Source organism: Neovison vison, chromosome 3 (genome assembly GCF_020171115.1).
Source record: "Neovison vison isolate M4711 chromosome 3, ASM_NN_V1, whole genome shotgun sequence".
Classification (NCBI taxonomy): Eukaryota; Metazoa; Chordata; class Mammalia; order Carnivora; family Mustelidae; genus Neogale; species Neogale vison.
In genome coordinates this window covers 41324246-41347814 of record NC_058093.1, presented here as the reverse complement: position 1 = coordinate 41347814, position 23569 = coordinate 41324246, and the positions used below count along the sequence as shown (strand labels likewise).

Below are 23569 nucleotides of genomic sequence, written 5' to 3'. Positions count from 1 at the left end.
CTCAGGACCCCTAGTAGCCTGTGTCCAACAAGTCTGTCGGTCCCAGTTTTCCAACAGCTTCTGTTCGAGCCTCTGTGTCACATATTGGGAATTCTTACAATATTTCAGGTATTTTTGCTATTACATTTGTTGCGGTCATTGGTGACCACTGATCAGGACTCACTGAAAGTTCAAATGACAGTAGTTTTTAGCAACCAGTATTTTTTTCACTAAGACAGGCACACTTTTGAGACGTAACGCTGCTGCACACCTGACAGAGTGCATGTTCTACACGTGACTGTCCTGTGCACCGGGAAACCAAACAGTTCAGACTCGTTCCCTCACAGCACCTCTGTGGGGTGCCTGCGCGTCAGCTCCAAAGGTAGAGGGAACCCCGCGCGCTGGGGGCCACTGTCACACAGGGCTCTTCAGCTGACTCCTTAGCATAGAGCTGCGTCCCCCAACAGAGTTTATTTCTACGTGGGCTCCACCCCCAAGGTGGGGCTTAAGCCCATAACCCTGAGACCAAAAGTTAACATGCTCTACTCACAGCCAGCCAGGTGCCCGCCCTCGACAGGATTTTTAATGTTAAAATAGTTCATTTGTCCAATTAGATTAAGAAAAGCAAAGTTCTCCATCATGTCCGCTTTGGCTTTGTCTGGCTGTGGGAGGTGGCGACATCACTGCCGGGGGGCAGAGGCGCTTTGCTGGCCACCGTCGCGCATCACCCCGAGACACGCACAAGAGAACCATGAGGAGAGCCCTGATGCTGGGGCGTGGCCAGGTCAGAGGGAGGGGACAGAGAAGGGAGTGCAGGGAAGCCCAGGGCGGGTTCCCAGGAGACAATGTGGAAGTACCTTGAGGTCCCTCCGCTCCAGGTGCAGGAGCTCAGAGCCCCGGATGTCGTGCCGCGTGAAGATGTCCTTATACTCACAGAGACTGAGGTGCTCCAGCCAGGCAGCAACCTCCTCTGTCCCCCAGAGGTGAACTGTCGGAGACGGAAAAGCACGAATGCAGTGAGTGCCCAGAGCCCAGCGCGAGGCAGGTGGCAGCCGGCACCTGAGACATCCCAGCAGCAGGCATCCCAAGATGCCCCAGAAGCCAGCACCCAGACAAGATGCCCCAGCAGTAGGTACCCCAGACACCCCAGCAGTTGGCACCCACATGCCCCCAACAGCTGGCACCCAAGACACCCAGCAGCCAGGCCCTGAGATGCCCCCAGCAGCTGGATCCCGAGACCCCCAGCAGCAGGGACCCCACACACACCCCCAGCAGCCGGCACCCACCGCCCAGCCACAGGCACCGCCCAGACCCACGCAGAAAGCAGCAGGGAGCCACCCGCTCTCCAAGGAAAGGAGCTGCAGTCTGTTCCTGCCAGGTCGGCCATCAGCCTGGTCATTTCCCCCACGTCCCAGGAGGGACCAGACACCCCCAAAGAGGTAAATGCCAATGTGACTGTGCCGCTGAAGCCAGCCTGCGCTCCTCTCTGGAGGGTCCTGTCACTTCTGGTCCACAGCAGGAAGGGAAACAGGCAGAGATTCATGTAGCCAGAGCCACCGTCATTAAAAGAAACCCAACTGCTGGACAAACATGCGAAGAAGAAAAATCAAAGGCAGTGACCACTACCCACAAATCCAAACTCGGGGCTTCTCGGCACCTGAGAGCACTGGAAACAGCCATGCTAAGAGCCCAGTTTACGGACTCCCCCAAAAATGTCCTCGAGTGCCATTTTCTATTGACCTTCCCAGCTGCAAGCGCCAGTGGCCCGGGCTCCAGCATGGGGCCTGGACTCATGAGTTGTCGGCCGGGAACCAGCAGCCCCTCATAAGAGGTGGGCCCGGTGGGCCCTGCACAAGACTTTAGTATGAGCTCTGTGTCTCTGAGTGTCCTATCACCTCTAGTGTCCCCCTCCCCCCTTGCACCCCCTAATCCAGGGCAGGCACGCAGTGTGGTGTCAGTCACCGGAGTCCGCCCAGGGAGTGACCCCGGGCAGGAGCGACAACACAGGGGCAGCTCCCTAGACAAACACCACGGCAATAGGGGTCGTGATCAGGGACCACGGGGAAGAACCAAAAGGCCACAGGAAAAAGCAGAGACCACAATGGCCCCCACAGCCGGCATGGACAGCCAGAAGAACAGCAGGAGGGCAGGTACCCGGGGCTCCCAGGCTACTGCGAGCTTCTCTGTTCTTGCTGTTTTTCTCTTTCTTAAACTTCGTCACCAGGCGGAACTTGCCACTGCGGCTGCGTTTGGAAAGCTCCAGCATCACATTCTGTGGGGGAAGCAAGAGGCAGGGAGAGTCAGAAGCTGAAGCAGCCAGGCAGGAGTCACACGTTGGGCAGGGGGGCTCAGTCCTTGCTGTACCACTGTCCCCCTTGGTTTCTAGGCTCACAGACTTACCTGTAATGCCTCTTAAAGGTGGTTTCACAGTGATCACACAGTGTCTAATACCACATTTGATTTCCTAATTTTATAACGTGTGTTTCTCATGTGATTGAAAAGCTTCACGAATATTACCCAAATACCAATACATTCTACAAAGATTATCCAGTAGGTCACAGCCGATCTTCAGAGCTGCACGGGCAGACAGGGACTAGTGGGATATAAGTGTCTTTCTAAAAACAAAGCTTTTCAGGCATTTTTCGGTCTTTCCTTGGAACCTAATCCCCAAAGCAGCATCACTGAGGGACAGGAGCACTGGATCCCTGCCACCACCCCACACAGTGCTGCCCAGGAAATGGGCGGAGAGGACACTGCCCCTTCCCAGCTGGTCTGACTGTATTCACACAGAAGCAGGGCCACGAGCCTCTGCACACGATACATGGGCCTGTATTTACGTGTGTACACATCCCACCCCCATATTCACAAATAAAGCAGAATTTCCTATGTCCCAGGAGCGCCTGTCTCTTCTTGCCCCTGAGGGCCTGGACTCTGCCCCAGGGCCCTCTCTACTGACGTCCCCACACTGACCTGCATGGTCACATTTGGCAGCTTTAAGATACTTTCAGATCTAAAAGGGACATGTGGTCCCACTGAAAAAAATGCCACAGGGATTTTCATTAGAATTGCACCAAATCGGGGGGGTGGGGGGAGAGTATGGGTCCTCACATCCAGGAACATGCTTTGTAGTGCCACCAACACTCCGGGTGCCCCAAGAGCCCCTTCCTGGATTTCTGATCAGAGGCATTTCCGGCTTCAGGTTTTCTACTAGAAAAGGGACTTCTCACAATGGTATTTCTAACTGATGATTGCAAGGCTCAAGGAACTTATTTTACAAATTTCTTAACTTGGCAAAATCATCAACCATCCATCTAACAGCTGCTCCGTTAAAGACCATTAGTGCCTCGGCGCCCAGGCTCTTCTATGCTGGGACTGGTGGGCGCCCGCCTCACTCCTCAGCGCTCCCACAGGAGGGGCACCCGCAGCAACCCAGAGCTGCTCTCCTCACAGCCCAAACAGAATCCTATGCCTGACTTTACAATTTCCCTTTTTTAAAATGCCTATGAGGATCACATGAATCTCTAACTTTTATTATTTTTTAAAAGATTTTATTTATTTATTTGTCAGAGAGACAGAACACAAGCAAGGGGAGCGGCAGGCATAGGAAGAGGGAGAGGGAAAGCTGAGCAGAGAGCCTGTTGCTGGGCTCAATCCCAGGACCCCGAGACCATGACCTGAGCTGAAGGCAGACACTTAACCAACTAAGCCACCCAGGCGCCCCTAACTTTTAATATGGGGATTTCATCCTGGGAGGCCAGCAGAAAGAGGCTATCAATGTATGACCCTGTCTCCCCACCTTGTAAATTAAGCAAATTCCAGGGATCAAACTACTCTCACACACACAAACGCTTCAGTGTGCAACCCTGAAAGACAGGAATGCGCTCCTAGAGCAGCTACCCACAGCACCATCACCACACCGACCCCAGCACGAGCTCACGTACATCTAATAACATCAAATCTCCCCACCTGTTCCAAAGGGTTACCCTCATGGCTGGTGTGTCGGAACCAGGACCCCCGTGAGGGCCACAAGTGACACTCAGCTGTTGTGGCTCTCGGGCTCCCCGGCTTCATCCTTCACCACAGAGAAACCAGCTGCCTGCCCAGTAAGACGGCCCGCCCCACCCTCTGCCCACGCAGACTGGATCCAGATTCCTGCCTTTGGACAGGACCCTGTCGCCAGTGATGACATAGGCTTGCAACCGCCTCCCAACAGGTGAGGCCTGCCATCCTCTTTCTGGGGCCAGCAGCTTCTTTCATCACAGGAGCCGCCACCCATGGATGACCCACTGGAAATTGAGTGCTTCCTGGGCGGGGGTGAGGGTGGGATGCAAAATGGCCTTTCAGTCCCTCTGCACTTTCCACCTGGAATTTTTTTTTTTTTTTAAAGATTTTCTTTATTGGGGCGCCTGGGTGGCTCAGTGGGTTAAGCCGCTGCCTTCGGCCCAGGTCATGGTCTCGGGGTCCTGGGATTGAGCCCCGCATCAGGCTCTCTGCTCGGCGGGGAGCCTGCTTCCCCCTCTCCCCTCTGCCTGCCTCTCTGCCTACTTGTGATCTCTGTCAAATGGATAAAATAAAATCTTTAAAAAAAAAAAAAGATTTTCTTTATTTATTTGACAGACAGAGATCACAAGTAGTCAGAGAGGCAGGCAGAGAGAGAGGGGGAAGCAGGCTTCCCGCCGAGCAGAGAGCCCAATGAGGGGCATGATACCAGGGCCCAGGGATCTTGAACTGAGCCGAAGGCAGAGGCTTTTAACCCACCGAGCCACCCAGGTGCTCCCCACCCGGAATTCTTTTATAAAAAATTGCTTTCAATTTTGGGGCACTTGGGTGTCTCAGATGGTTAAGCATCTGCCTTTAGCTCAGGCCATGATCTCTAGTCCTGGGATCAAGTCCCATGTTGGGATCTCAGGTCACTGGGGAGTCTGCTTCTCCCTCTGCCTCTCCCACTGCTTATGTGACCCACTCTCTCTCTCTCTCTCTCTCTCTCTGTCTCTCTCAAATAAATGAACTAAATCTTTAAAAAAAAAAAAGATTAAAAAAACAGTAATAAACTGGTTTTGGAGATTTACTGATAATACAGAATTTTGAAATCAGATTTGCTAGTTTTTAAAGTAGTGAACTATTTGAAAGTTGCCAAGATTTGCTTCTCAATATGTGACTATACTTAACACTATTTAATCTATACACTTAAAAACAGCAGACATGGTAAATTTTGTGTGTTTCTTATCACAATTTAAAACACAAATTGCGGGCGCCTGGGTGGCTCAGTGGGTTAAGCCGCTGCCTTCGGCTCGGGTCATGATCTCGGGGTCCTGGGATCGAGTCCCACATCGGGCTCTCTGCTCAGCAGGGGGCCTGCTTCCCTTCCCCTCTATCTGCCTGCTTCTCTGCCTACTTGTGATCTCTCTCTGTCAAATAAATAAATAAAATCTTTTTAAATAAATAAATAAATAAAACACAAATTGTGCCAACATCCATCTTTTCCTAGCTTTGATGCTAAGAAACATTTATATAGGGGAATTACATATTCCTTGACATTTTTCCTTCAGAGATAATTATTTTTTCAAGTTGTCCTGTAGCTATTCTTTTTAAAATGTCTTTAGGGATGCCTGGGTGGCTCAGTCAGTTAAGCATCTGCCTTTGGCTTAGATCATGATTCTGGAGGCCCAGGATCGAGCCCCACATTAGCCCCACATCCCTGCTCAGCAGGGAGTCTGCTTCTCCCTCTGCCCCTCACCCTGCTCATGTCTTTTCTCTCTCTCAAATAAATAAAATCTTTTAAAAAATAATTTTCAAATAAATGTCTTTAGGTTTCAATTTGTATAGTTTAAATTTTTCCTGACATTTCAATGGTTTTAGCAAGATTTTTTAAATTAGCATTTCTTTGAAAATAATATACTTCATTTATCCTCTTATCTGTTGTTACATGACCTTTATCACTTCGTACTGTCCAGACCTTCCTCGATTTGCCACAGAATGATTTATTTTCTTGTATTTTATAGTTAAACTCTGAATAACATTTAAGTCAGGAGTGCCACCCCCCACCCATGAAGTTGAAAATCTATGTATAACTTCTGACTCCCCAAAGAACCTTACTAATACCATAAACAGTTAACACAAATTCTCTATGTATATCATATACCGTATTCTTTTTAAAAAGTAAGCTACAGGAAAGAAAATGTTAAGAAAATCCTAAGAGAAAATACATTTACAGTACAGCACTACATTAATCAGAAAAAAACCTGTATAAGGGGACCCACGCAGTCCAAACTGTACTGTTCAAGAGTCAACTATACTTCAAAGAACTAGCTCACAAACTTGCCAACTTTGTTTTTTGCTTTCAAAGAAATCATTGTCCTGTTTTTACACTAATAGAATGTGGCACCATGCCTTCCAAGCTTCCACTTGCTCTCTCCCCTTGCATGGGTGTAGCAGAAGTCCCAGAGGCTGGGAGCGCCAGCTGTGAAGCAGCCAGCAGAGAAAGGTGGAGAAGGCAGGAGCCCTGGACAGCCCAGAAGGCCCCTAAGAGCACGTGTGGTTTTCCTTTCACTCCCGGAACAGCTGGCTGCAGTTTCTGGGCTGAGGTCCCATGGGATCAATGCTGGCTGTAACACTGCCCTGGCCCCACCCTGCTCTGCCCCAGCTGGCTCCAGAGGTTTCTGGTTTTACGACTCACCTGCCCGTGCACCATCTGTACAACTTCCCACCTGTCATCCTGCACCGTCTCACCAGCCCACAGCTAGGAGCTCTAGAGACCAGGGCAACTACTGACATGGCTTGAAGGATTCATGAGGTCAGACATCCAGGAGGGACTTGCGCTGGTTTGTTTCGGCAGTGGCTCTACATTTGATGCTACTTGTTTTGAAAATATTTTCAGGCTTAAAGCTCTGGAACCACAATTCCTGAAACAGACATTTTAGTACTAACACCTGCAAGTCCCAAACAACCGAAGTTCACTGTGATCATCCTGCAACCAGGCACCAGGCTGCGAGTCTCCCACTGCAGCAGCTGCTACACTGTCCATGGACGGAGGAACGTTCTAGCCCTCCCTCTGTCTTCAGAGGCAATCTGCATGCAGGAGGAATCTACCCACCCTGAGCAGGGCACGGGAGCCCACGGCCCACACCTGACAGCTGGCATTTCTACTTTGAGTTGGTGTCTGAGGTGTCCTGTGGCCCAGCACTGTGCTGCTCAAACCACTCCTGAAAAGGAACCAACTTTAATAATTTCCATTCCAAAGTGGACTGATACTTTAGCGAAACACAGTAAAATAAATCACTAAAAAAATGAAACCAAGAAGGGACATCCAAAGTATAAGCCTCAATTTTTTATTATTTTCAACAGAAATAAAATTTTTCTGTTAATTGTTTAAAAGTTTCTAAACTCTTCCCTTAATTTCTATAATAACAAAGAGTTTTCCACTGTCAGTAGTGCTTATCTAAAACATGATCCAATTCTGAAACTGTCCTATGGGCAAGAGGGAAAAAAAACAAAGTCCATCTTTACAGAATATAAAATTCTCTCAATGGAGAAACATGATACACACACATACACACACACATACATAATTTTGTCAATTTTCTTTTGTTTGCATGCCATGATAGTTTATTTCATTATTCATGGACTGATAGTGTGGTTCACACTATAATTTGGTTTCTGTCACTTTCATTTCAGGAAGTCTTTCCTTCACAGATTCTATGTTAATTGAAATTAAAATTGGGGGATAGTCATTAAAAGAATAGAGAGCTTGCATTTCCAAAATACTAGAGAGTACAAAGAGAATTGTGTGGGAGAAAGGAGAGACTTACCAATCAAAAAGAAGAAATTAAACAAAAAAAGTAGAACAAATACAAAGCACAAAATATGGCAAAATATACAGATAAATAGATCAGTAATTTCAACAAATATAAATAGACTGAACTCCTCAGTTAAAATGCATAGTACCCAACTGGATAAAACCTCAATTTGACAACATGCTATTTATAAAAGAAATACTCCAAATAAAGCTTGAAAGTAAAAGTATGAAAATGAAAATACCAAACAAGTAAACTTAAAAAGAAATTACTATAGAATTAGAGTATCTTTACATAAAAACAAAACCTATATGCACCTAATAACATATCCTCAAAACACAGAAAGCAAAAATAAAACCACAAATGTAAATTGAGATCTCTACATTCATGATCGGAGTTCATGATCAGAGTAATTGATAGACCAAAAAGACAAAAATAAATCTTACAACTATAAAATTATATTTTACCAATATAAAGTGATGTTTTAATCATGTATTACAATTATATTTTTATATTAAAATTTATTTCAGTTTTTTTGTGTTTCCTTAAAGTTGTTTTAATCTTCCCGTGTCATAAGTTTTTACTGAGGATGGAGAGAGAAAACTGGACTCCTGAGATTGGCATATGTTTAGGTTTCCTTTTTAACACAATCTTGTAATAATTTGCTTTTAAGAGGGGAAGCTGTATCATTTTGTTATCTTACTTGTATGCCGTTAGCTACATTTTTACTAGTCCCTTCTTCTTTCTTTCTTTTTTTTTTCTTCTGTTTCTCTTTAAATTCTAGTTAGTTAACATATCGTGCAACATTGGTTTCAGGAGTAGAATTTAGTGATTCATCACTTACTACATATAACACCCAGTGCTCACTACAACTAGTGCCCTCCTTCATTCCTATCACCCATCTAGCTCATTACCTGCCCACCTCCCTCCATCAACTCTCAGTTTGTTCTCTGCAGTTAAAAGTCTGTTATGGTTTGCCTACCTCTCTTTTTTTTTTTTTAGTCTCTTATTTTCTTTTATAGTGTAGATTATATGTTGCTTTTGGTTCTGAAAAACTGATTTGGAAAAACATAAATCTTTTCAATTCTACTAGAAACTACCTTTAACTTTTTGTTTTGATTTGTTTTTTGTTTTTTAAGATTTTATTTATTTATTTGACACAGAGAGAGCAAGAGAAAGACAGCAAGCACAAGCAGTGGGGATGGCAGGCATGGGAGAACCAGGCTTTCCACTGAGCAGGGAGCCTGATGCGGGACTCAATCTCAGGACCCTGGGATCATAACCTGAGCCAAAGGCAATCGCTTAACCAACCAAGCCACCCACTTTAAAGATATTAAAGTAATATCTTTAAATTTTTAACTTTGCATTTCCCTAATTATCAAAGTCAAGAACCCTTTTTTTAAACCTTCCACCTTAATGTGCCTTCATTCTTCTGTCCATGTCTTCTTGCCAGCCTCCCCACCTACTGTCCACTTCACAGACTTTTGTAACTTAATCTGGAAATCCTGAGCTATGTTACTGCTATATCTATTAAATATTCTATATATTATTATTTTAGTAATTTTTTCTTAAATGAAAATTTTATATTTACAACTAATAATTTAACTAAGTTTGAGGAGCTCAGCCAGTCCTTTTAAACCAAAATATCCTCACACTTTAAGTTACTGAGTTTTGCTGTTTCATTGGAAGGCCTCAGAGTCAGTTTTCCATGCAAGGTTGCATTTGTCAACAAATGCCTCCATTTTCAGGGAAGAACAGGATAGACTATTGTAGCCTTCCTCTCTACCTCACCTTACTGCTACCAACAGGTTCTAACAAACAAAACTGGCAGTAGGGGTGCCAGATGTGTAATGTCTAACAGTTCTTTCTCTTGTAAGACTGTAGTACTCTACCCTAGGAAGAGCTTTTCTCCTGGCCAATCTGGGGGTGCCTGGGTGGCTCAGTGGGTTGGGCCGCTGCCTTTGGCTCGGGTCGTGGACTCGGAGTCCTGGGATCGAGCCCCACGTCGGGCTCTCTGCTCAGCGGGGAGCCTGCTTCCTCCTCTCTCTCTGCCTGAGTCTCTGCCTGCTTGTGTTCTCTCTCAATAAATCTCTCTCAAGTAAATAAATAAAATCTTTAAAAAAAAAAAAAAAAAGACAATCTGCAGAACACCTTTAACAAGATCTGCCCACAAAACTGACTATCCAACAAGCACCTCTCCTGGACTCTTCCTACCTATTCACTGGCTGCAGGAGGCAAGCCAGGGTGCAACATGCCCAGGGTTCTATCTATCCCGGCGATAGGGAGTACACATGCTGGAGTCTCTAAACACATGCAAAAGAAAAGTGTGACTGTCCCTGTCGACCAACTCTGTCCCTGTCGACAACAAACTCAAGAATCTGCCATTTATCCAATGTGTCTTCACACCAGGGACAAACAGCAGGGCTAGCCTCAGCCTTCTATCTGAAGGCCAGCCCTGCCATTCTGTTTCTGATGGCGGTAAGTGCCCAGTCAAGGATTGTGCTCAGTACTAACCCCCAACTCCTTCCTACCTGCCAGGCTTTCCATACCTCTAACGCGTTTTAATAGAGAAGTCTTGAGAAGCCCTATCAGGGGCTGCAAGATGGACACCATCTTAACCTCAAAGCTACACAGATCACAGTAATTACAGGTACATAAGGGAGAGCCACTGCACCCAGAGGCGCTGAAGCTGAAGGCCTGTGACCCACATACCTCTTCATCACCAGGCTCCACGGACTGGCACAGCCAGGGGGTGTCCGCCAGCTTCCTAAGCTGCTGGTCCATCTCTGTGAGAGCAGCTCCAAGCCGCTCTTTCTGAGGGGGGTCCAACTGCTGCTCCAGGCAGGAAGGAAAGACAAACAGAGCTGGTCATTAGCAGTGAGGAGCTGGGGCCACAGCAAAGCCCCCATGCAGGCACGTAGTCTGCTCCAAGGAAAGTGATGGTTCTTGGACAGTTCTTATAAGAATTCCTAAGGAAACTAAATGAAACAGCACTGGCTAAGGGGCCAGATTCAGAACTTCCCCTTCTAAGAAGAATCGGGTGATAGAACTAAAACTCTCCTTTCATAAATACTGGAAAAAAACAAGCTTGTCTGAAAACTAAAATAGCAGCACTGACACTTGACCTACTTGGGTTTACCCTGGGAGCCTTATGTCAGAAAGAAGACAGGACCAGACCTGCGCCAGAGTGCAGGAAGTGCTATGAGGCAGCGAAGAAGCAGCCATCACACTCAGAAGAGCAGACTACTGTGAAATGAACAATAGAAGACATGGAAACTAGACTTTTGGGGTGGTTCTAGATGTGTGATCTTCAGCAAGTCACTCAACCTCCTAGACCTCCACATACTCATCTTTTTAAACAAGAATGTTGGCTAGGCCATCCCTCGGGTCTTCCCTATTTTAGCTTCTGCAATTCAGTGAAACCCAACCTACATGCTTCCCCAGGGCTGACTCTTCAGCCAGGTTGGCAGGGCCAAGTGATGAACGGCAACAGCACAGCATTTCTGAGAACAGAGTCTGCCTCCCTCGTCACAGGCAGACGGCTCCACGCCTGCAGATTTCTAAGGCAGAATTCTGCATACCATACTTCCTGTCAGTTCGCCACAAAGGTGGTTCTGTCCACAGGAGTCTAACATGCTAGCGATGATGTGGTTGAGCCATGGCCAGAGGGTTGGAGAACCAACCACATGGCCAGATCAGATGACCTCCAAGGCCCTTTCCCACACTGAGTCTAGAATTCGTAAGGCCAGGAGCTCCAGGCTGAAACTTGCTGCCGCCTGCACAGTGGGCACTAGTGCATGCCCAATGGGGAGCCAGCCCCTCTGCTTACCAGGGCCACCCTCCCGGCCAGGAGCAGTGCTGTCTCCCTGCACAGGGCTTGAATGTTGTTCACCATCTCCAGGACAAAGCCGCAGTTCAGCCCCTGAGAGGAATCAGAAGGACATCCATGTAGAAGGCCCACGGGCTACAGGACTCCAGAGGAGCAAAACCTGAGAAGCACAGGCACCTCTGTGGTTCTGGGCTTGCCATACACTCGGTCCATGGACTTGGAGCTGGCATTGACGGCGTGGGCAAGTTCCCGCTCCATGTCTTGATGGGACTGAGCGATCTCCCGGATACTAGAGGGAAAGAAACACAGCACTCATCAGACCAGATGAAGGGGCAGCCTATCATGTCACCTCGCTCAGACACAGGCCCGGTCCAGCCCAGAGGGCCAACACAGACACAGCCCAGCCAACAGGGAACAGAGCAGGTCTTAGAGGGGAAATGGGATACCAAACTCCAAGTTTCTCCAGAAACTCAACCAGGGAGGAAAATACCCAAAATGAGACGCACACCCTGTAAAATGGCAAGCTGACAGGAAGCATGGTTTGCAGGCCTGTTGTGTGGAGACAGCCGATTGTTCCTGAAAGGGGACTTTGCCTCCCTGCTCTATAAATGAGGATGAGAGGACCCTTCTCTATGAGGATGATCCTGGTTCAAAAGGCTGAGACTCCAGGACATGGTCCCAGGCAGCAGCCCCTGGCCTGAGGGACCCACACAAATAGGGGGCGGTGACAGGGTTGGACATAGCAAGAGCACCAGGGACAGAGGGAGCACATAAGTCAGGGAAGGAGGGTGGGGAACCATTTGTCCTACCCCGGGGAAAACTAGGAGCAGCTGCCAGACTTTTTTTTTTTTTAAAGATTTCATTTATTTATTTGTGAGAGGGAGTGAAAGAGCGAAAGAGCGAGCACAGGCAGGCAGAATGGCAGGCAGAGGCAGAGGGAGAAGCAGGTTTCCCCGCCAAGCAAGGAGCCCGATGTGGGACTCTATCCCAAGACGCTGGGATCATGACCCGAGTCGAAGGCAGCCGCTTAACCAACTGAGCCACCCAGGCGTCCCAAGCTGCCGGACTTTAAACAAGACAATGAGATGGCAAGTCCCCACCCGTGGGGCTGGCACAGACTCTGAGGGGACAAGAATGAGATAGAAGAAAAGCAGAAGCCTGTTATATAGCAAGGAACTGAAAAAGAACGTAAGAAGTGAAGTCATCAAGCCGGGATACTGATCTGGTCACAGGGGCAGGGGAGGCAAGAAGTGGTGCCGGCTACTTGAGACAGAGGACACAGGACATGCTTTCAAGGGTGGGTACCCAGAAGGAGGCATGGAACCAGAAGTGCCTACAGGAATCCCGAGAGAGCTACCAACCCACAGACTGAGAGCGTGATGCCGGGGGAAAGGGCAGAAGAACCGCCCAGAAGGGCACACAGAGCCTAGAGCCCACAGGGCAGCAGTGCTCCCGGCAAGGGGAGAGGAGGAGGAAGCCTCAGAGCAGCACAGAGGCAAAGTCAAGGAGCACCAGGCCAGCGTGAGACCTCAGGGGGGACAACCAGGGAAGGGAAATACAGTTGAAAACCAGAACCAGACAGCAGCCAAAGAAGGTCAAGGGATCTGGCAACTGAGAGGGCACAGGTCACCAGGCTGAAGGACCCTTTCAGAGTGAGGCCCAACGGCAGCCGGCACCCAGGCAGGTGGGGAGAATGGACAGTGGCAGAGGGAGACCACCGCGTGGAAGGTCGTCCCCAGTGGCTCCAGGAGCCACTTCTCAAAAGAAGATTAAGAGAAGGAAATACCTTTGGGTACTGGTGGTTTTGTTTTTTTCCTAATAACTACAGGGTTTGTTTTTTGGTAACAAACCTGCTCTCTGGGATGAAGTAAAAGAGGCAGTAACAGGACTATTCTGAAGAACCCGAGACAGGGAAAACACCAGTGGATTTTAAGCTTCCAGCTACATGAACTCCGAGCAATCTCTGCAACTCAGTGAGCAGAAATGAACCAAAGCCCAGGGCCCACAGAAACCCCAGCTGGGCCCTGATGAAGGAGACAGACTGGCACACGTGCCCCAGAGGAGGGACGCCACACCTGCACCCTAGCGGTGACGGTGCAGCCCCGAGGACGTCAGGGACCCAGGGGCTCCAGCCGCAGGAGGCTGACCACACAGGGAGGGCGAGGGCCCACCTGTGGATGAGGGCTCCCGCCGCCCGCCCGAACTGGTCCATCTGGGTGGCCTCTTCCTCAGACAGGATCTCCGGGTGCAGAGAGAACGACGGAGGGCGAGGAAGTTCACACTTCTGCTTGTCTTCCCAGGACTTAAGGGTGTTCTCAAATGCCTAGGGCACAGGACACACCATCACACCATGCAGTGCTCTCTCGAGAGGCAAGCAGGTGCCCAACAGCAAACACTGCTGGGACAGTCACTGGACAACAGCCAGAAAAGGAGAGACAGAGTTTGGTTTCACACCGAGGAGGGGAAGTAGTCCTGGAAATTATACCCCTGCTCCCTTAAACTCTGTGTCTAACAAAAGTAAATTCCTAGAACAAAATACTAGAAACTCAGGCCTTCTTTGAGAAGGCACACACGTGTGCCTGCAGGTGAGCCCTGGGACTAGTGTGTTCTCTCCGGTTTCCCACAGGCAGCCTTTCTTACCCTATCTCTGGTGAGTGTCTGTGCCCGGTTCTTGTGGATAATCCGAATGTATCCTGGAGGCTGGATCCAGGCCTCTCCGTCCACCTGCACAGGCACGCCCTCGTCCCCCAGGATGGAAATCTTCACCGTGCGACACTGAACAAACACCACAGGCATTACTCGTGCACCGCGTGGAACCAAGGAGCTAAGAGGCTGTATCCAGCACTGCAGGAGCCTTCCTGTCCCATGTGCCCCCGCACCCATTAGCTGATGCCTGGGGGGGCAACCACGCGCACTGCCGACCACTACTGCAGAGCATCCCCACTCGGGGCACAGCTCATGAAGAACCCGGGTCTGTCCTACCCCCGCCGCCCCCTCACCCAGCACTGCATCTGAGACCGCAGCGAGGAGACCTCAGTGGTCAGGCACGAGCACCAGGCCCAGGGTGGGACTCATGCCCAGCAAGAGCCACAGGGCCCTGTGCACATGGGAAACACTCCCAGAACAGGGTAAAGCCCTCCCAACAAGTGGTTAATGACTCACTGTTTCTCTTTTCAACAAAAAATAATGCCCAAGAGTTAAAATCATAAAATTCAAACACCCTACCCTACATGGGGGCAGAATGAGGCCGGAAGGACTAGAAAGTCACTGCGTGGGGTTTGGGTGGGCTAGGTTATCAAACTCCCCACTTCCTTGTGCATAAGAGCACTGCCCTCCTCTACCCATCACCAGAAGTAAGTACTAGGGGAGCTTCTTCTTATCTCCCCTCTCCTGCTGGGCCTTAGAGCAGCAGGAAGACCATGCTTTCTCCACTGCTCACTGCTTGGCCTCTGTTCCCAAACTCAGGATGTGGCTGCTGAAAGCCGCAGGCTCCAAGTTCGGTCGGGCCTGTCTCATCTCATCCCACCTCAACAGAAGGGGACAAAAGGTATAGTGCACCCACAGAGAAAGCCAGGGCAGGGAGCTCAAGCAGGATTCAGTAGGCCCCAATTCTGAAAGAGTGTCATTTAACTGTCAAATACAGCAGGTGAGAAAGGGCTCTGGGCCAGAAGGCAGGGCCGAGGGTGGTCCTGGAAAACCGCCCATTCTTCTGGGCTCTGTGCAAGGAGAGCACTGAGGCAAGACCCTGGTTCTGGCTCGGGCCCTGTCTCTCCAAACATGTCCAGGCCAGACTGCCTCCCAGGTCCCTCCCACTTGCAAGACCATGGCTGGTACCTGGGCGATGCGGTGATGCTGCAGTTTAATGACACGAGAGACGGCCATCTGCATGCTGCCAAACACAGCAACCACCTCGAGGATCTTATCATCGAATGACGGAGCTGCAAAAGTCTGCAAGGACCAGTGTTAAGAGCGGACCTCTGCTCCGAACTTCCCCACACACCCCTATGTGCTCCCTCTCCAGGCTGCTGCTCTGGTTATAGACAGGGTACTACCAGGAAGTGGTGCGTACTAACTGAGAGGCAGCTGTGGGGCAAATGCATTACTGAGGGGGTTTCTAGGACCAGCTGGGGAATCAAATCTCTGAGTTTCCACTGACTAGCAGTGTGACCTCAAGCAAGTTACTTAACTTCTCTTGTCCTCGGCCCCATCATCCGTGAACCAGGGCTAACCCTGGTGTGTTCTTATGAGGACCGAGGTAACACATGACCAGTCCTTTCAACAGCTACCAGAGCATCTCCAGGGTGTAGTTCACGTTCATGATTTCTGTTAGCTCTTATGTAGGAAGGAGACCACGCCCCTGGTTAGAGGCCATCAGTGCTTCCCACAGGTCTTAGCATAGTTTCCCTGGATAGCAAAACCCTACATGGGCTCAAACCTGTCTGCATTCCACTCACTGCACACCGTCAAGGGACCTTCTCCGAGCCACATCCTATCCCACCAATGAGCCGTCACATACACTGTTACAGCAACTCCCTAGAACAGCCTCCCCACTCCACATCTCCCCTCACCTGACCCAGCCAACCCTGTCTTCCTTCAGGTCTCAGTGTAGATGTCCCCTCCTCTGAGAAGCCTTCCCAGACTGCCCCAAATTGGAGTCAGGCCTGGCTTCTGCATCACACCTATACCCTGACCACATCTGTCCTGTTCAGCTTCTCTTCTCACGGACAGGGATAGCTGTCTGTCTTGTTCTCCACTGTACCCCGACTGACAACACAGGGGAGGAGATCCATCCATACCTCTGCACCACTAACAGAGCCCCCCTAAGAGATGGAGTACTCCATCAAGGCCTGAAGTGGTGGATGCTCCTTGAAGGAATTACCCACACCCACCTGGGGCCACGCCACCCAGGACCCCAGTACGTACATCATCTTCCTTGGTGCCCCCCCAGAAGTTGGTCCCTCCGGCATAGCTGGGAATGTTGAGGACAGCAATCCCCTGGAGGCTAGGGAGTGGGATGGGTCGCCCATCACACTGCACAGCAGAAATGCCGGAAAAGGGAAAAAAAGAAAGATGCACAGCATCAACCTAGTCCTTCACTAACAATCCTCCCCTTCCCCCACCCTTACCCCACGCTGGGCTGAGGAGGCCACGGCCACAGCTGAGCTCTCACTGAGGTACCAAAAGGGCAAAGGGAGTCCCCACCCAGGCTGGAGAAAGGCTAAGAGGAGACCAGACGGGCCCAAGCACCTGAAGCTGCAGGAGACCCTCCAGCTCACCTCTAGGAGGACCTTCTGCTCTAGGTTCTTATAGGTTCTGTGCAGCAACTCTTTGGTTCCAAGAACTCCATACCACATCATGTTCTTGGTCCGACTCCTACAGGTGGAAAGCAAAGAATGACAGGATCGCAAATCTCTTTACACAGGGAGCTACAGTTGCTGCCGCGAGCTGCTGATCACACGCCGGTCAGATGCAGCACAGACACCTCGAGAGGAGGGAGGACAGTTCCTCTTTATGTGTGAGATATGCATAAAGAAATACATCTGTTGATGGAAAATTCTGCTGAAAAATACTCCCAAAAAAGTAACTTACAGACATTACAGAACCTCACCAAAACAAAGCAGCAAATAATCTTCATAATCCCCACATCTGTATGTACTGATGATGACCAACTTCAGTGCACTTCCTCAGTCCACTCAAGGTATTTGGCTTACAGGTGAAAGAGCCGGTCTACAGTCTTCTGACCAACTCTGTTCACTTGGCCCCTGCAGCCTGTGTCTCAAAGCAGGACTGACCCCAGCGGGGTACCTTCCCACCAATGCAGGAACCCAGCCACTTCCCACTCCCCATGGTCTCTGGAACCCAGCCACTTCCCACTCCCCATGGTTGCTGGAACCCAGCCACTTCCCACTCCGGGGCTCTGTAAATCACATGGCAGTCATCCCTTTGCACACACCTCTTTGCAAACATTTCCAGTTCCTTCTCTAGGATAGACTCCTAGAAATGGAATTCCTCTTAGACCTTTTCAAAGCTCTTGCTACAAACTTAGGGAGAATCCTATCAGGGTCCCACGGTTCTAAAACTGTATGATGCATGACTCTGTTCACTTATTTTACTCTGTTAAATTATATGCATTGTAATGCCCTTTTCAGCTATTTTTTTAACTAACTACAACTTTTGAATGATTCAGGCTCACCACCATGAGCTGTAAAACAGAGATGTCCCTGGGGCCTCGGAGACAGTCTCCTCTACTTCACGAGCCCCAGAGCTCAAAGTTTTCCTGAATTCTTACGCTCGATTCTGTTTTCCAAGAAATCTGCAATTATACACGACTTGGGTGATCACCAGAGCAAGTCCTGAGGTGTGTGTCCACCTGCCCCTTTATAGCATCACCGTGAACTTACAACTGTCCAGAGACTTGGACCCTCTGACTGACTCAGTCACTCACTTTCCCATGTGGAATTGCCCCACCATACCAAGCCCGAGGGGTGGAAACCTCCTCCAGGTCAGCCTCCTGGACTGTGACCTGGTTCTACCCACACCTCGTAAAAGCACCTCCATTTCGGACAAGGCACTCAGGCTTTACATACGCCTTCTGCCTTTGCACTCTGCACACCCTCTATCTCGCTGACTCCAGAAGTCACCTCACTCCCGGGAGGAAGAAGCGAGGACGATGCAAAGGGCAGGTGTGCACACACACCGCTGCCTACCTGCACTTCTCCGGGTGCTCATCACGCTTGTTGTTGAAGTCCAGGGAGATCTTCGCATCCAGGCCAATGCCAAAGTAATTGTTCATGACGCACTTCTCTGTGTAATACTCTCTGCAACGGGGGTTCCCGACCAGTGAGAACCATCCCGGGTCACTTGGCAGCCTCCCGACCTCCCAGCATTTCTCCCTGAGGGCGAAACTCACGCCTTGCTCTTCAGGAGCAGCTGTACTGACCTGGAACTCTCAGGCCACCCGACGTACCCGTTTAGAACATAGGACTCGGTGATACTTAACCTCCTCGATGAAGTCATCATCCATTTTAGGACATCTCATCACCCCAGAAGCAAGCTGCCCTCCTCCTCAGCCATCAGCCCCCAAACCCTCCCCAGCCCTGGCAAGCACAAATCTGCTTTCTGACTCCAGGCTGTGCCTACTCTGCAAGTTTCACGGAAGTAGAAGCCACAGTGCACAGCCCTCTGCATCTGGCTCCTTTCACGGAGCATAACGTTTTCAGGGCTCAACCGTGCTCAGGGCCTCATCCCTCCTGACAGCTGGCCAGCACTCCGCTGGGGATGCGTGAGCACCGATACACACGCTGGTGTGGACACGGTCTCCCTCCTCTCATGTGTGGCCCTGGGAGTGGCACTCCGGGCCACGCGGAAACTGGGTTTTGGGGTACTGCTAGACCGTTTCCTGGAGCGGCCATGCTGTCTCACGCCCCAGGAGCAGTGTGAGGCCCAACGGTACTACAGCCATATACTCCCATGGCTTCAACTGTGGGTCTCAGAACATGCCTCAAACATCCCTATGCCCAATCAAAGCCATCTACAAATGCAAAAACATCTATTCCAGCACCCATGGCAACACCTCCCTTCTCTGTGTCTGCCACTGACAAGACTCAGTTCACTCCAGCTTCCCAGCCTCCGTCCTCCCCCTGCAATCGTCGTGACTGCAGGGGTCACAAAAGGGCTCCAGGGACCCTCATCTCCTTCCAGAGCAGCACAGAGCCTCCACCCGGAGAAAACAGCAAGGAAAAAAGTACATGCCTGGCACGCCTGCTGGCTGTTCCCCCACAAACTCCCCAGGGAATACCACGGGGGGGTCAGAATACCACCACGTTTAAGGTTCACAGGCGTTTGAAGTCTGCTTTGAGAAGCAATCACCCCATGGATGTGTTTTTATGACACATCTAATCCAAGTGCCTGACAGCTTAGTGAGAGCAAAGCTCTGGACAGAACTGTTTTCTGAGCAAAAGACCACATGCTGACCAGTATTTATAGGTCCTAGGAAAAAGGAGGGATCAGATTCAGAAAAACAGCATGGGGACAAGGGAAGGAGAATGGAGAAACTGGACACAGGGACCTGGGAAGTGGGAGGCAGCCAGGCCCCGGAAGCCACTACAGGCAAAGGAAGAATGACAAGTCTGGGGGCCCCTGAGCCAGGCCCTGACGTGCCACCCCACATGGAGGGAGGAGAGCGGCCTCTCTCTCCAGGTGAGACTCGCTCTACATGAAGAGAGCAAGAGGAAAAGACACAGACACCTAAGCTGCCAGATGTGGCACTTCAGTGATCTCAGGCAAAGGGAACAAATGAAGAATCTAGCTTTGGAGGCCGTGTGGGTACCGCTCACGGAAGGCTGAGCTCTGGCCTTACTGAGGAAAGGTGTTGGGGAGGGTGAGGACCAGAGCAGGATGGCAGGGTAAGGGGCAGGCACACAGCAGTGTCAGGTCTGGGACGAGGCCAGCATCAGGCAGCAGGTATCTGAACCAAGGCCGCTCTGCACACGTCGGGCTCCATTCTCCAGAAGCACCCGAGCCAGTGCAAAGCTTCACATTCCTGTCACCCTTCACCATACCAGACACATTCAACCCATTGCCACCAGCCACACCGCCCAGACCTTGCTATCAGCCAGCAAAAGGGAAAACCTAGAAAACCAGGTTTTCAAATATGTGTGTCTCCAGACACAAGAACCAGCCTCCATACACACAAGAACTGCCGCGTCAGAGTCCTCAGTGCCTGAGCAGCAGGGCAAAGAACATGGCACCAGCCCACAGGGCATCCCTGGAGCCTTCCTCCCTGCAATCCCAAACCCAGGACAGTATCTCCTAAGATTTGGCCCCAGAACCTAGGCCCCTGCAGCACCAACAGGGGAGAGCGGGGAAAGGAAGGGTGTCAGGACAAAGTGCCAATGCAGGGCCAGCTGGGGGACTGGGGAGCAAATGAAGAACAAGGGCCAAGTCAGCTCCCAGCAAAAGCTTCTGAACCTGCTGAAACCTCAGACCCCTCAGGAACAACTAAGGCAGGACCCGTGCAGGAAGCTGGGATGAGCCAGGATAGGCTACACCCATCACAGGAAGTTTCCAACCAGACACTTAGCTGAGGCATCACAATTTCCGAGTTTTCCTTATTAGCTAACGAAGCTGGAAAAGGATCACCTAGTCAATAGTACATGAATTCCTGCAGCCAATTCCAAATCTGTTTTCTGCACTCCAACATTCCTTTAACAACATGCTCGTCTGGTTTGCCTCCATACTCACAGGTTTTCTGGTTCCGAGTTAAAGGGATCAGCATTAATTAACAAGCGACTGATGACAGAACCTCCAGGCAAGGAACCAGACATCCCAGCCCGCACGTCTGTAAGGAGGAAACGGGAAGAGAGTAAGTCAAGATTCACTGAATTAAGAGAAGTCGTGGGACGCCTGGGTGGCTCAGTTGGTTAAGCAGCTGCCTTCGGCTCAGGTCATGATCCCAGCGTCCTGGGATCGAGTCCCACATCAGGCTCCTTGCTTGGCAGGGAGCCTGCTTCTCCCTCTGCCTCTGCCTGCCACTCTGTCTGCCTGTGCTCACTCTCTCTCCCTCTCTCTCTCTGATAAATAAATAAAAAAAAATAAAATCTTTTAAAAAAAAAAGAGAGAGAGAGAGAAGTCGTGTCCTCCAGACTAAGAAACACATATTCTTCAAAACATTGCTGCAATTAAATTATTTCTAAATGATGTATAAACAGATTCAAATTTTGACAATTAAGTATTTCAGGTCAGAAATCACCATTATAAATCGCTATTCACAGAGCAAAATGAAACACACCGGGTGGCAGAAACCACCACCTGGAGACACGGTAAAGAAGAGTTTACAAAGATAGTTCTCATTACACGTGAGAAGCTCCCCGAAATAATCTCTCAGTAAAAGTAACCCTAAACGTTCAATCGTACAGCAGAGAACACCCCGAGTGTCCGGAACCCCCAAGGAACCTGCTCCAATTTATAAACTTTAACTCATAAACATTAAGGGAGAAATGAAGCTCTGATTTTAAACATTCTGCCAATTAACCCCTTCTGGTGACAATTATGCCTCTGATTAACCAAATATATCTCGTTAGCCTCATCTCCCATGGACTTCTGGAATTTTCTCTCTGTTCAGTTGAGATTCACCTAGAAATTACCAAATCACTTATGGGAGCAGATGGTGTAGCGTGCACTCTGCCAGGCCCAGGAGGCCTCAGGAAGTTGGTCAGGGGCCTCTTATCGGCAACCTCAACCCCCTGTGCTAATCCTTCCTTCTGTAGACACAGAGTACAGCCACAGTCCCTCTGGAGGGAAGATTACCTTGACCCTAACCTGGGCAAAATGAGAGCAGAGTCAGAGACATACTCCCCTGGTGGCCAGTAGTGCCTCCTACAATCATGCTAGAAATGACAGGATGACTAGACTGGCTCCCCATCACACCCTACCCACTCCACCCTTTTCACTCAGGATAACTCCTAGTCATCCTTGAGGACCCAGCTCAAGTATCACCCCCTTGATGACATCTTCCCAAGGCCTCTGGCAGCGATTTGAGTGCTGGCTGTCCTTTATGATAAATAAAGGTACTGTACATGCCATGACAGAACTCTGAAACCCAATCTCTATTTCCCACAGACCTATATATAAACTCTTGAAGGACAAGGCCCTGGTCTCATAGGACAAGGACCTGGTCTCATTCATTCCCCCAGACTCAGTGCCAGGCAAAGCAAAAGGCCTTGACCTTGCCAGCTGACAGGTTAGCACCCCACCTGCACCGGCCCACAGACACACACAGCCAGCCTGCAGGGGACACTCACTTGAGAACAGGATCTTGGTGTTCAGGGCTGGCAGGCCATCCCGGTTTCCTGACTGGGGAGGAAGAGAGGCAGAACTGCCCAGTGACAAACTTCCTTTGCTTATCAGCTTCTCACATGGGGATTTGGACACTACAAAAACAGAACAGAAAGCCATAAAACCATCCAAAATAGAACATCATGAAGCACTGGGAGAAGTCATTAGAGAAACAACCGTCCTAAGGGCTGGGGGGAGTGGGAAGGTCATCAGCCCCTGGTCAGTCCCTGGTCAGCCCCTGGCAGAGTGTATAAGACCAATCAAGCGGCCCAAGAGAGAGGAGGGGAAATGGAAAGGGACCCAAGAGGTATGTGGGTCTGGGTGCCATCTGGAGGGTGACAGAGGCACTGCCAAGACTGGGATGGGGAGGCCCAGCTGACTCCGGGTCACAGTCTGGGTTGTGGGCATCCGTGCATGGGCAGTGTGGAGCTCAGAGCAGTAACAACCACTGAGTAAAATGCTTAGGCAGACACCTCCCTGCAGGGGTACAGGCGCCGAGGGAGGGGGCTACACATAGTGGGGAAGGCAGTACCTCTCCACAGCAACAGCCTGGGCTGCGGGGCTGCTCTGGGAGGAATAAGTGTCCCCTGGCAGACACCCCATAGGGCTAGGAGGTACCCTGGCCAAAATGCCAGGCAGCCTGGCCTGGAGTAACTTGCACAGCGCAGTGTCTGGCTGGCTGCAGCCAGGGGTGCCTGCCCCGGGCTGGGATCTCTGGTGCACCAGGAGGACCCACAGGCCTAAGCCTGGGTCTGGGGTGTATGGGTAGGTTCTGAGGAAAGCACACTCCTTCCGACAGGGGTCCTACTGGACCCTCCCTAGACAAGGGAGGTGCTGCATGGAAACAGGCTGTGTGTTCATGACTTTACACTGCCAAGTGGCTAAAGCAATTATGAGAAAGTACCTAAAACTTCCCAACTGTGGCAGGGGCCCAACCACAGCAATGGGGTCACCAGGACTGACTGATACCTTTGCGGAGGCTCCTGCCCTTTGCAACCCCGCAGCTCTCGGTGGGACACACTCTGTCATCTGACTTCAGGTCTTTTTTCTCCTCTGACTCGGAGAGACCTAATGCAAACCCCTCCTGTTCCTGGGTCTGGGCGTTCTGCTCGTCAACAGCTGTGCAAGAAAA

The 23569-nt window shown here is 50.2% G+C and overlaps 1 protein-coding gene across 3 annotated transcripts in view; it reads right to left on the bottom strand.

Annotated features, from left to right (window-relative positions):
- The window catches only part of DGKD (diacylglycerol kinase delta), a 113212-nt gene that overhangs the window by 2528 nt on the left and 87115 nt on the right, over positions 1 to 23569 (bottom strand). For 2 of the 3 annotated variants that reach the window (XM_044241882.1, XM_044241884.1), the window contains 14 exons: positions 23407 to 23556; positions 22404 to 22532; positions 20845 to 20941; positions 18309 to 18419; positions 16878 to 16974; positions 16525 to 16632; positions 15436 to 15549; positions 14242 to 14376; positions 13773 to 13924; positions 11779 to 11890; positions 11602 to 11694; positions 10485 to 10604; positions 2134 to 2251; positions 837 to 967 (listed from right to left, as the gene is read on the bottom strand). In XM_044241882.1, coding sequence (XP_044097817.1) covers positions 837 to 967; positions 2134 to 2251; positions 10485 to 10604; positions 11602 to 11694; positions 11779 to 11890; positions 13773 to 13924; positions 14242 to 14376; positions 15436 to 15549; positions 16525 to 16632; positions 16878 to 16974; positions 18309 to 18419; positions 20845 to 20941; positions 22404 to 22532; positions 23407 to 23556 — 1667 coding nt within the window. The remainder of the gene's footprint in view (positions 1 to 836; positions 968 to 2133; positions 2252 to 10484; positions 10605 to 11601; positions 11695 to 11778; positions 11891 to 13772; positions 13925 to 14241; positions 14377 to 15435; positions 15550 to 16524; positions 16633 to 16877; positions 16975 to 18308; positions 18420 to 20844; positions 20942 to 22403; positions 22533 to 23406; positions 23557 to 23569) is intronic. The other variant, XM_044241883.1, reaches the window with a different exon arrangement.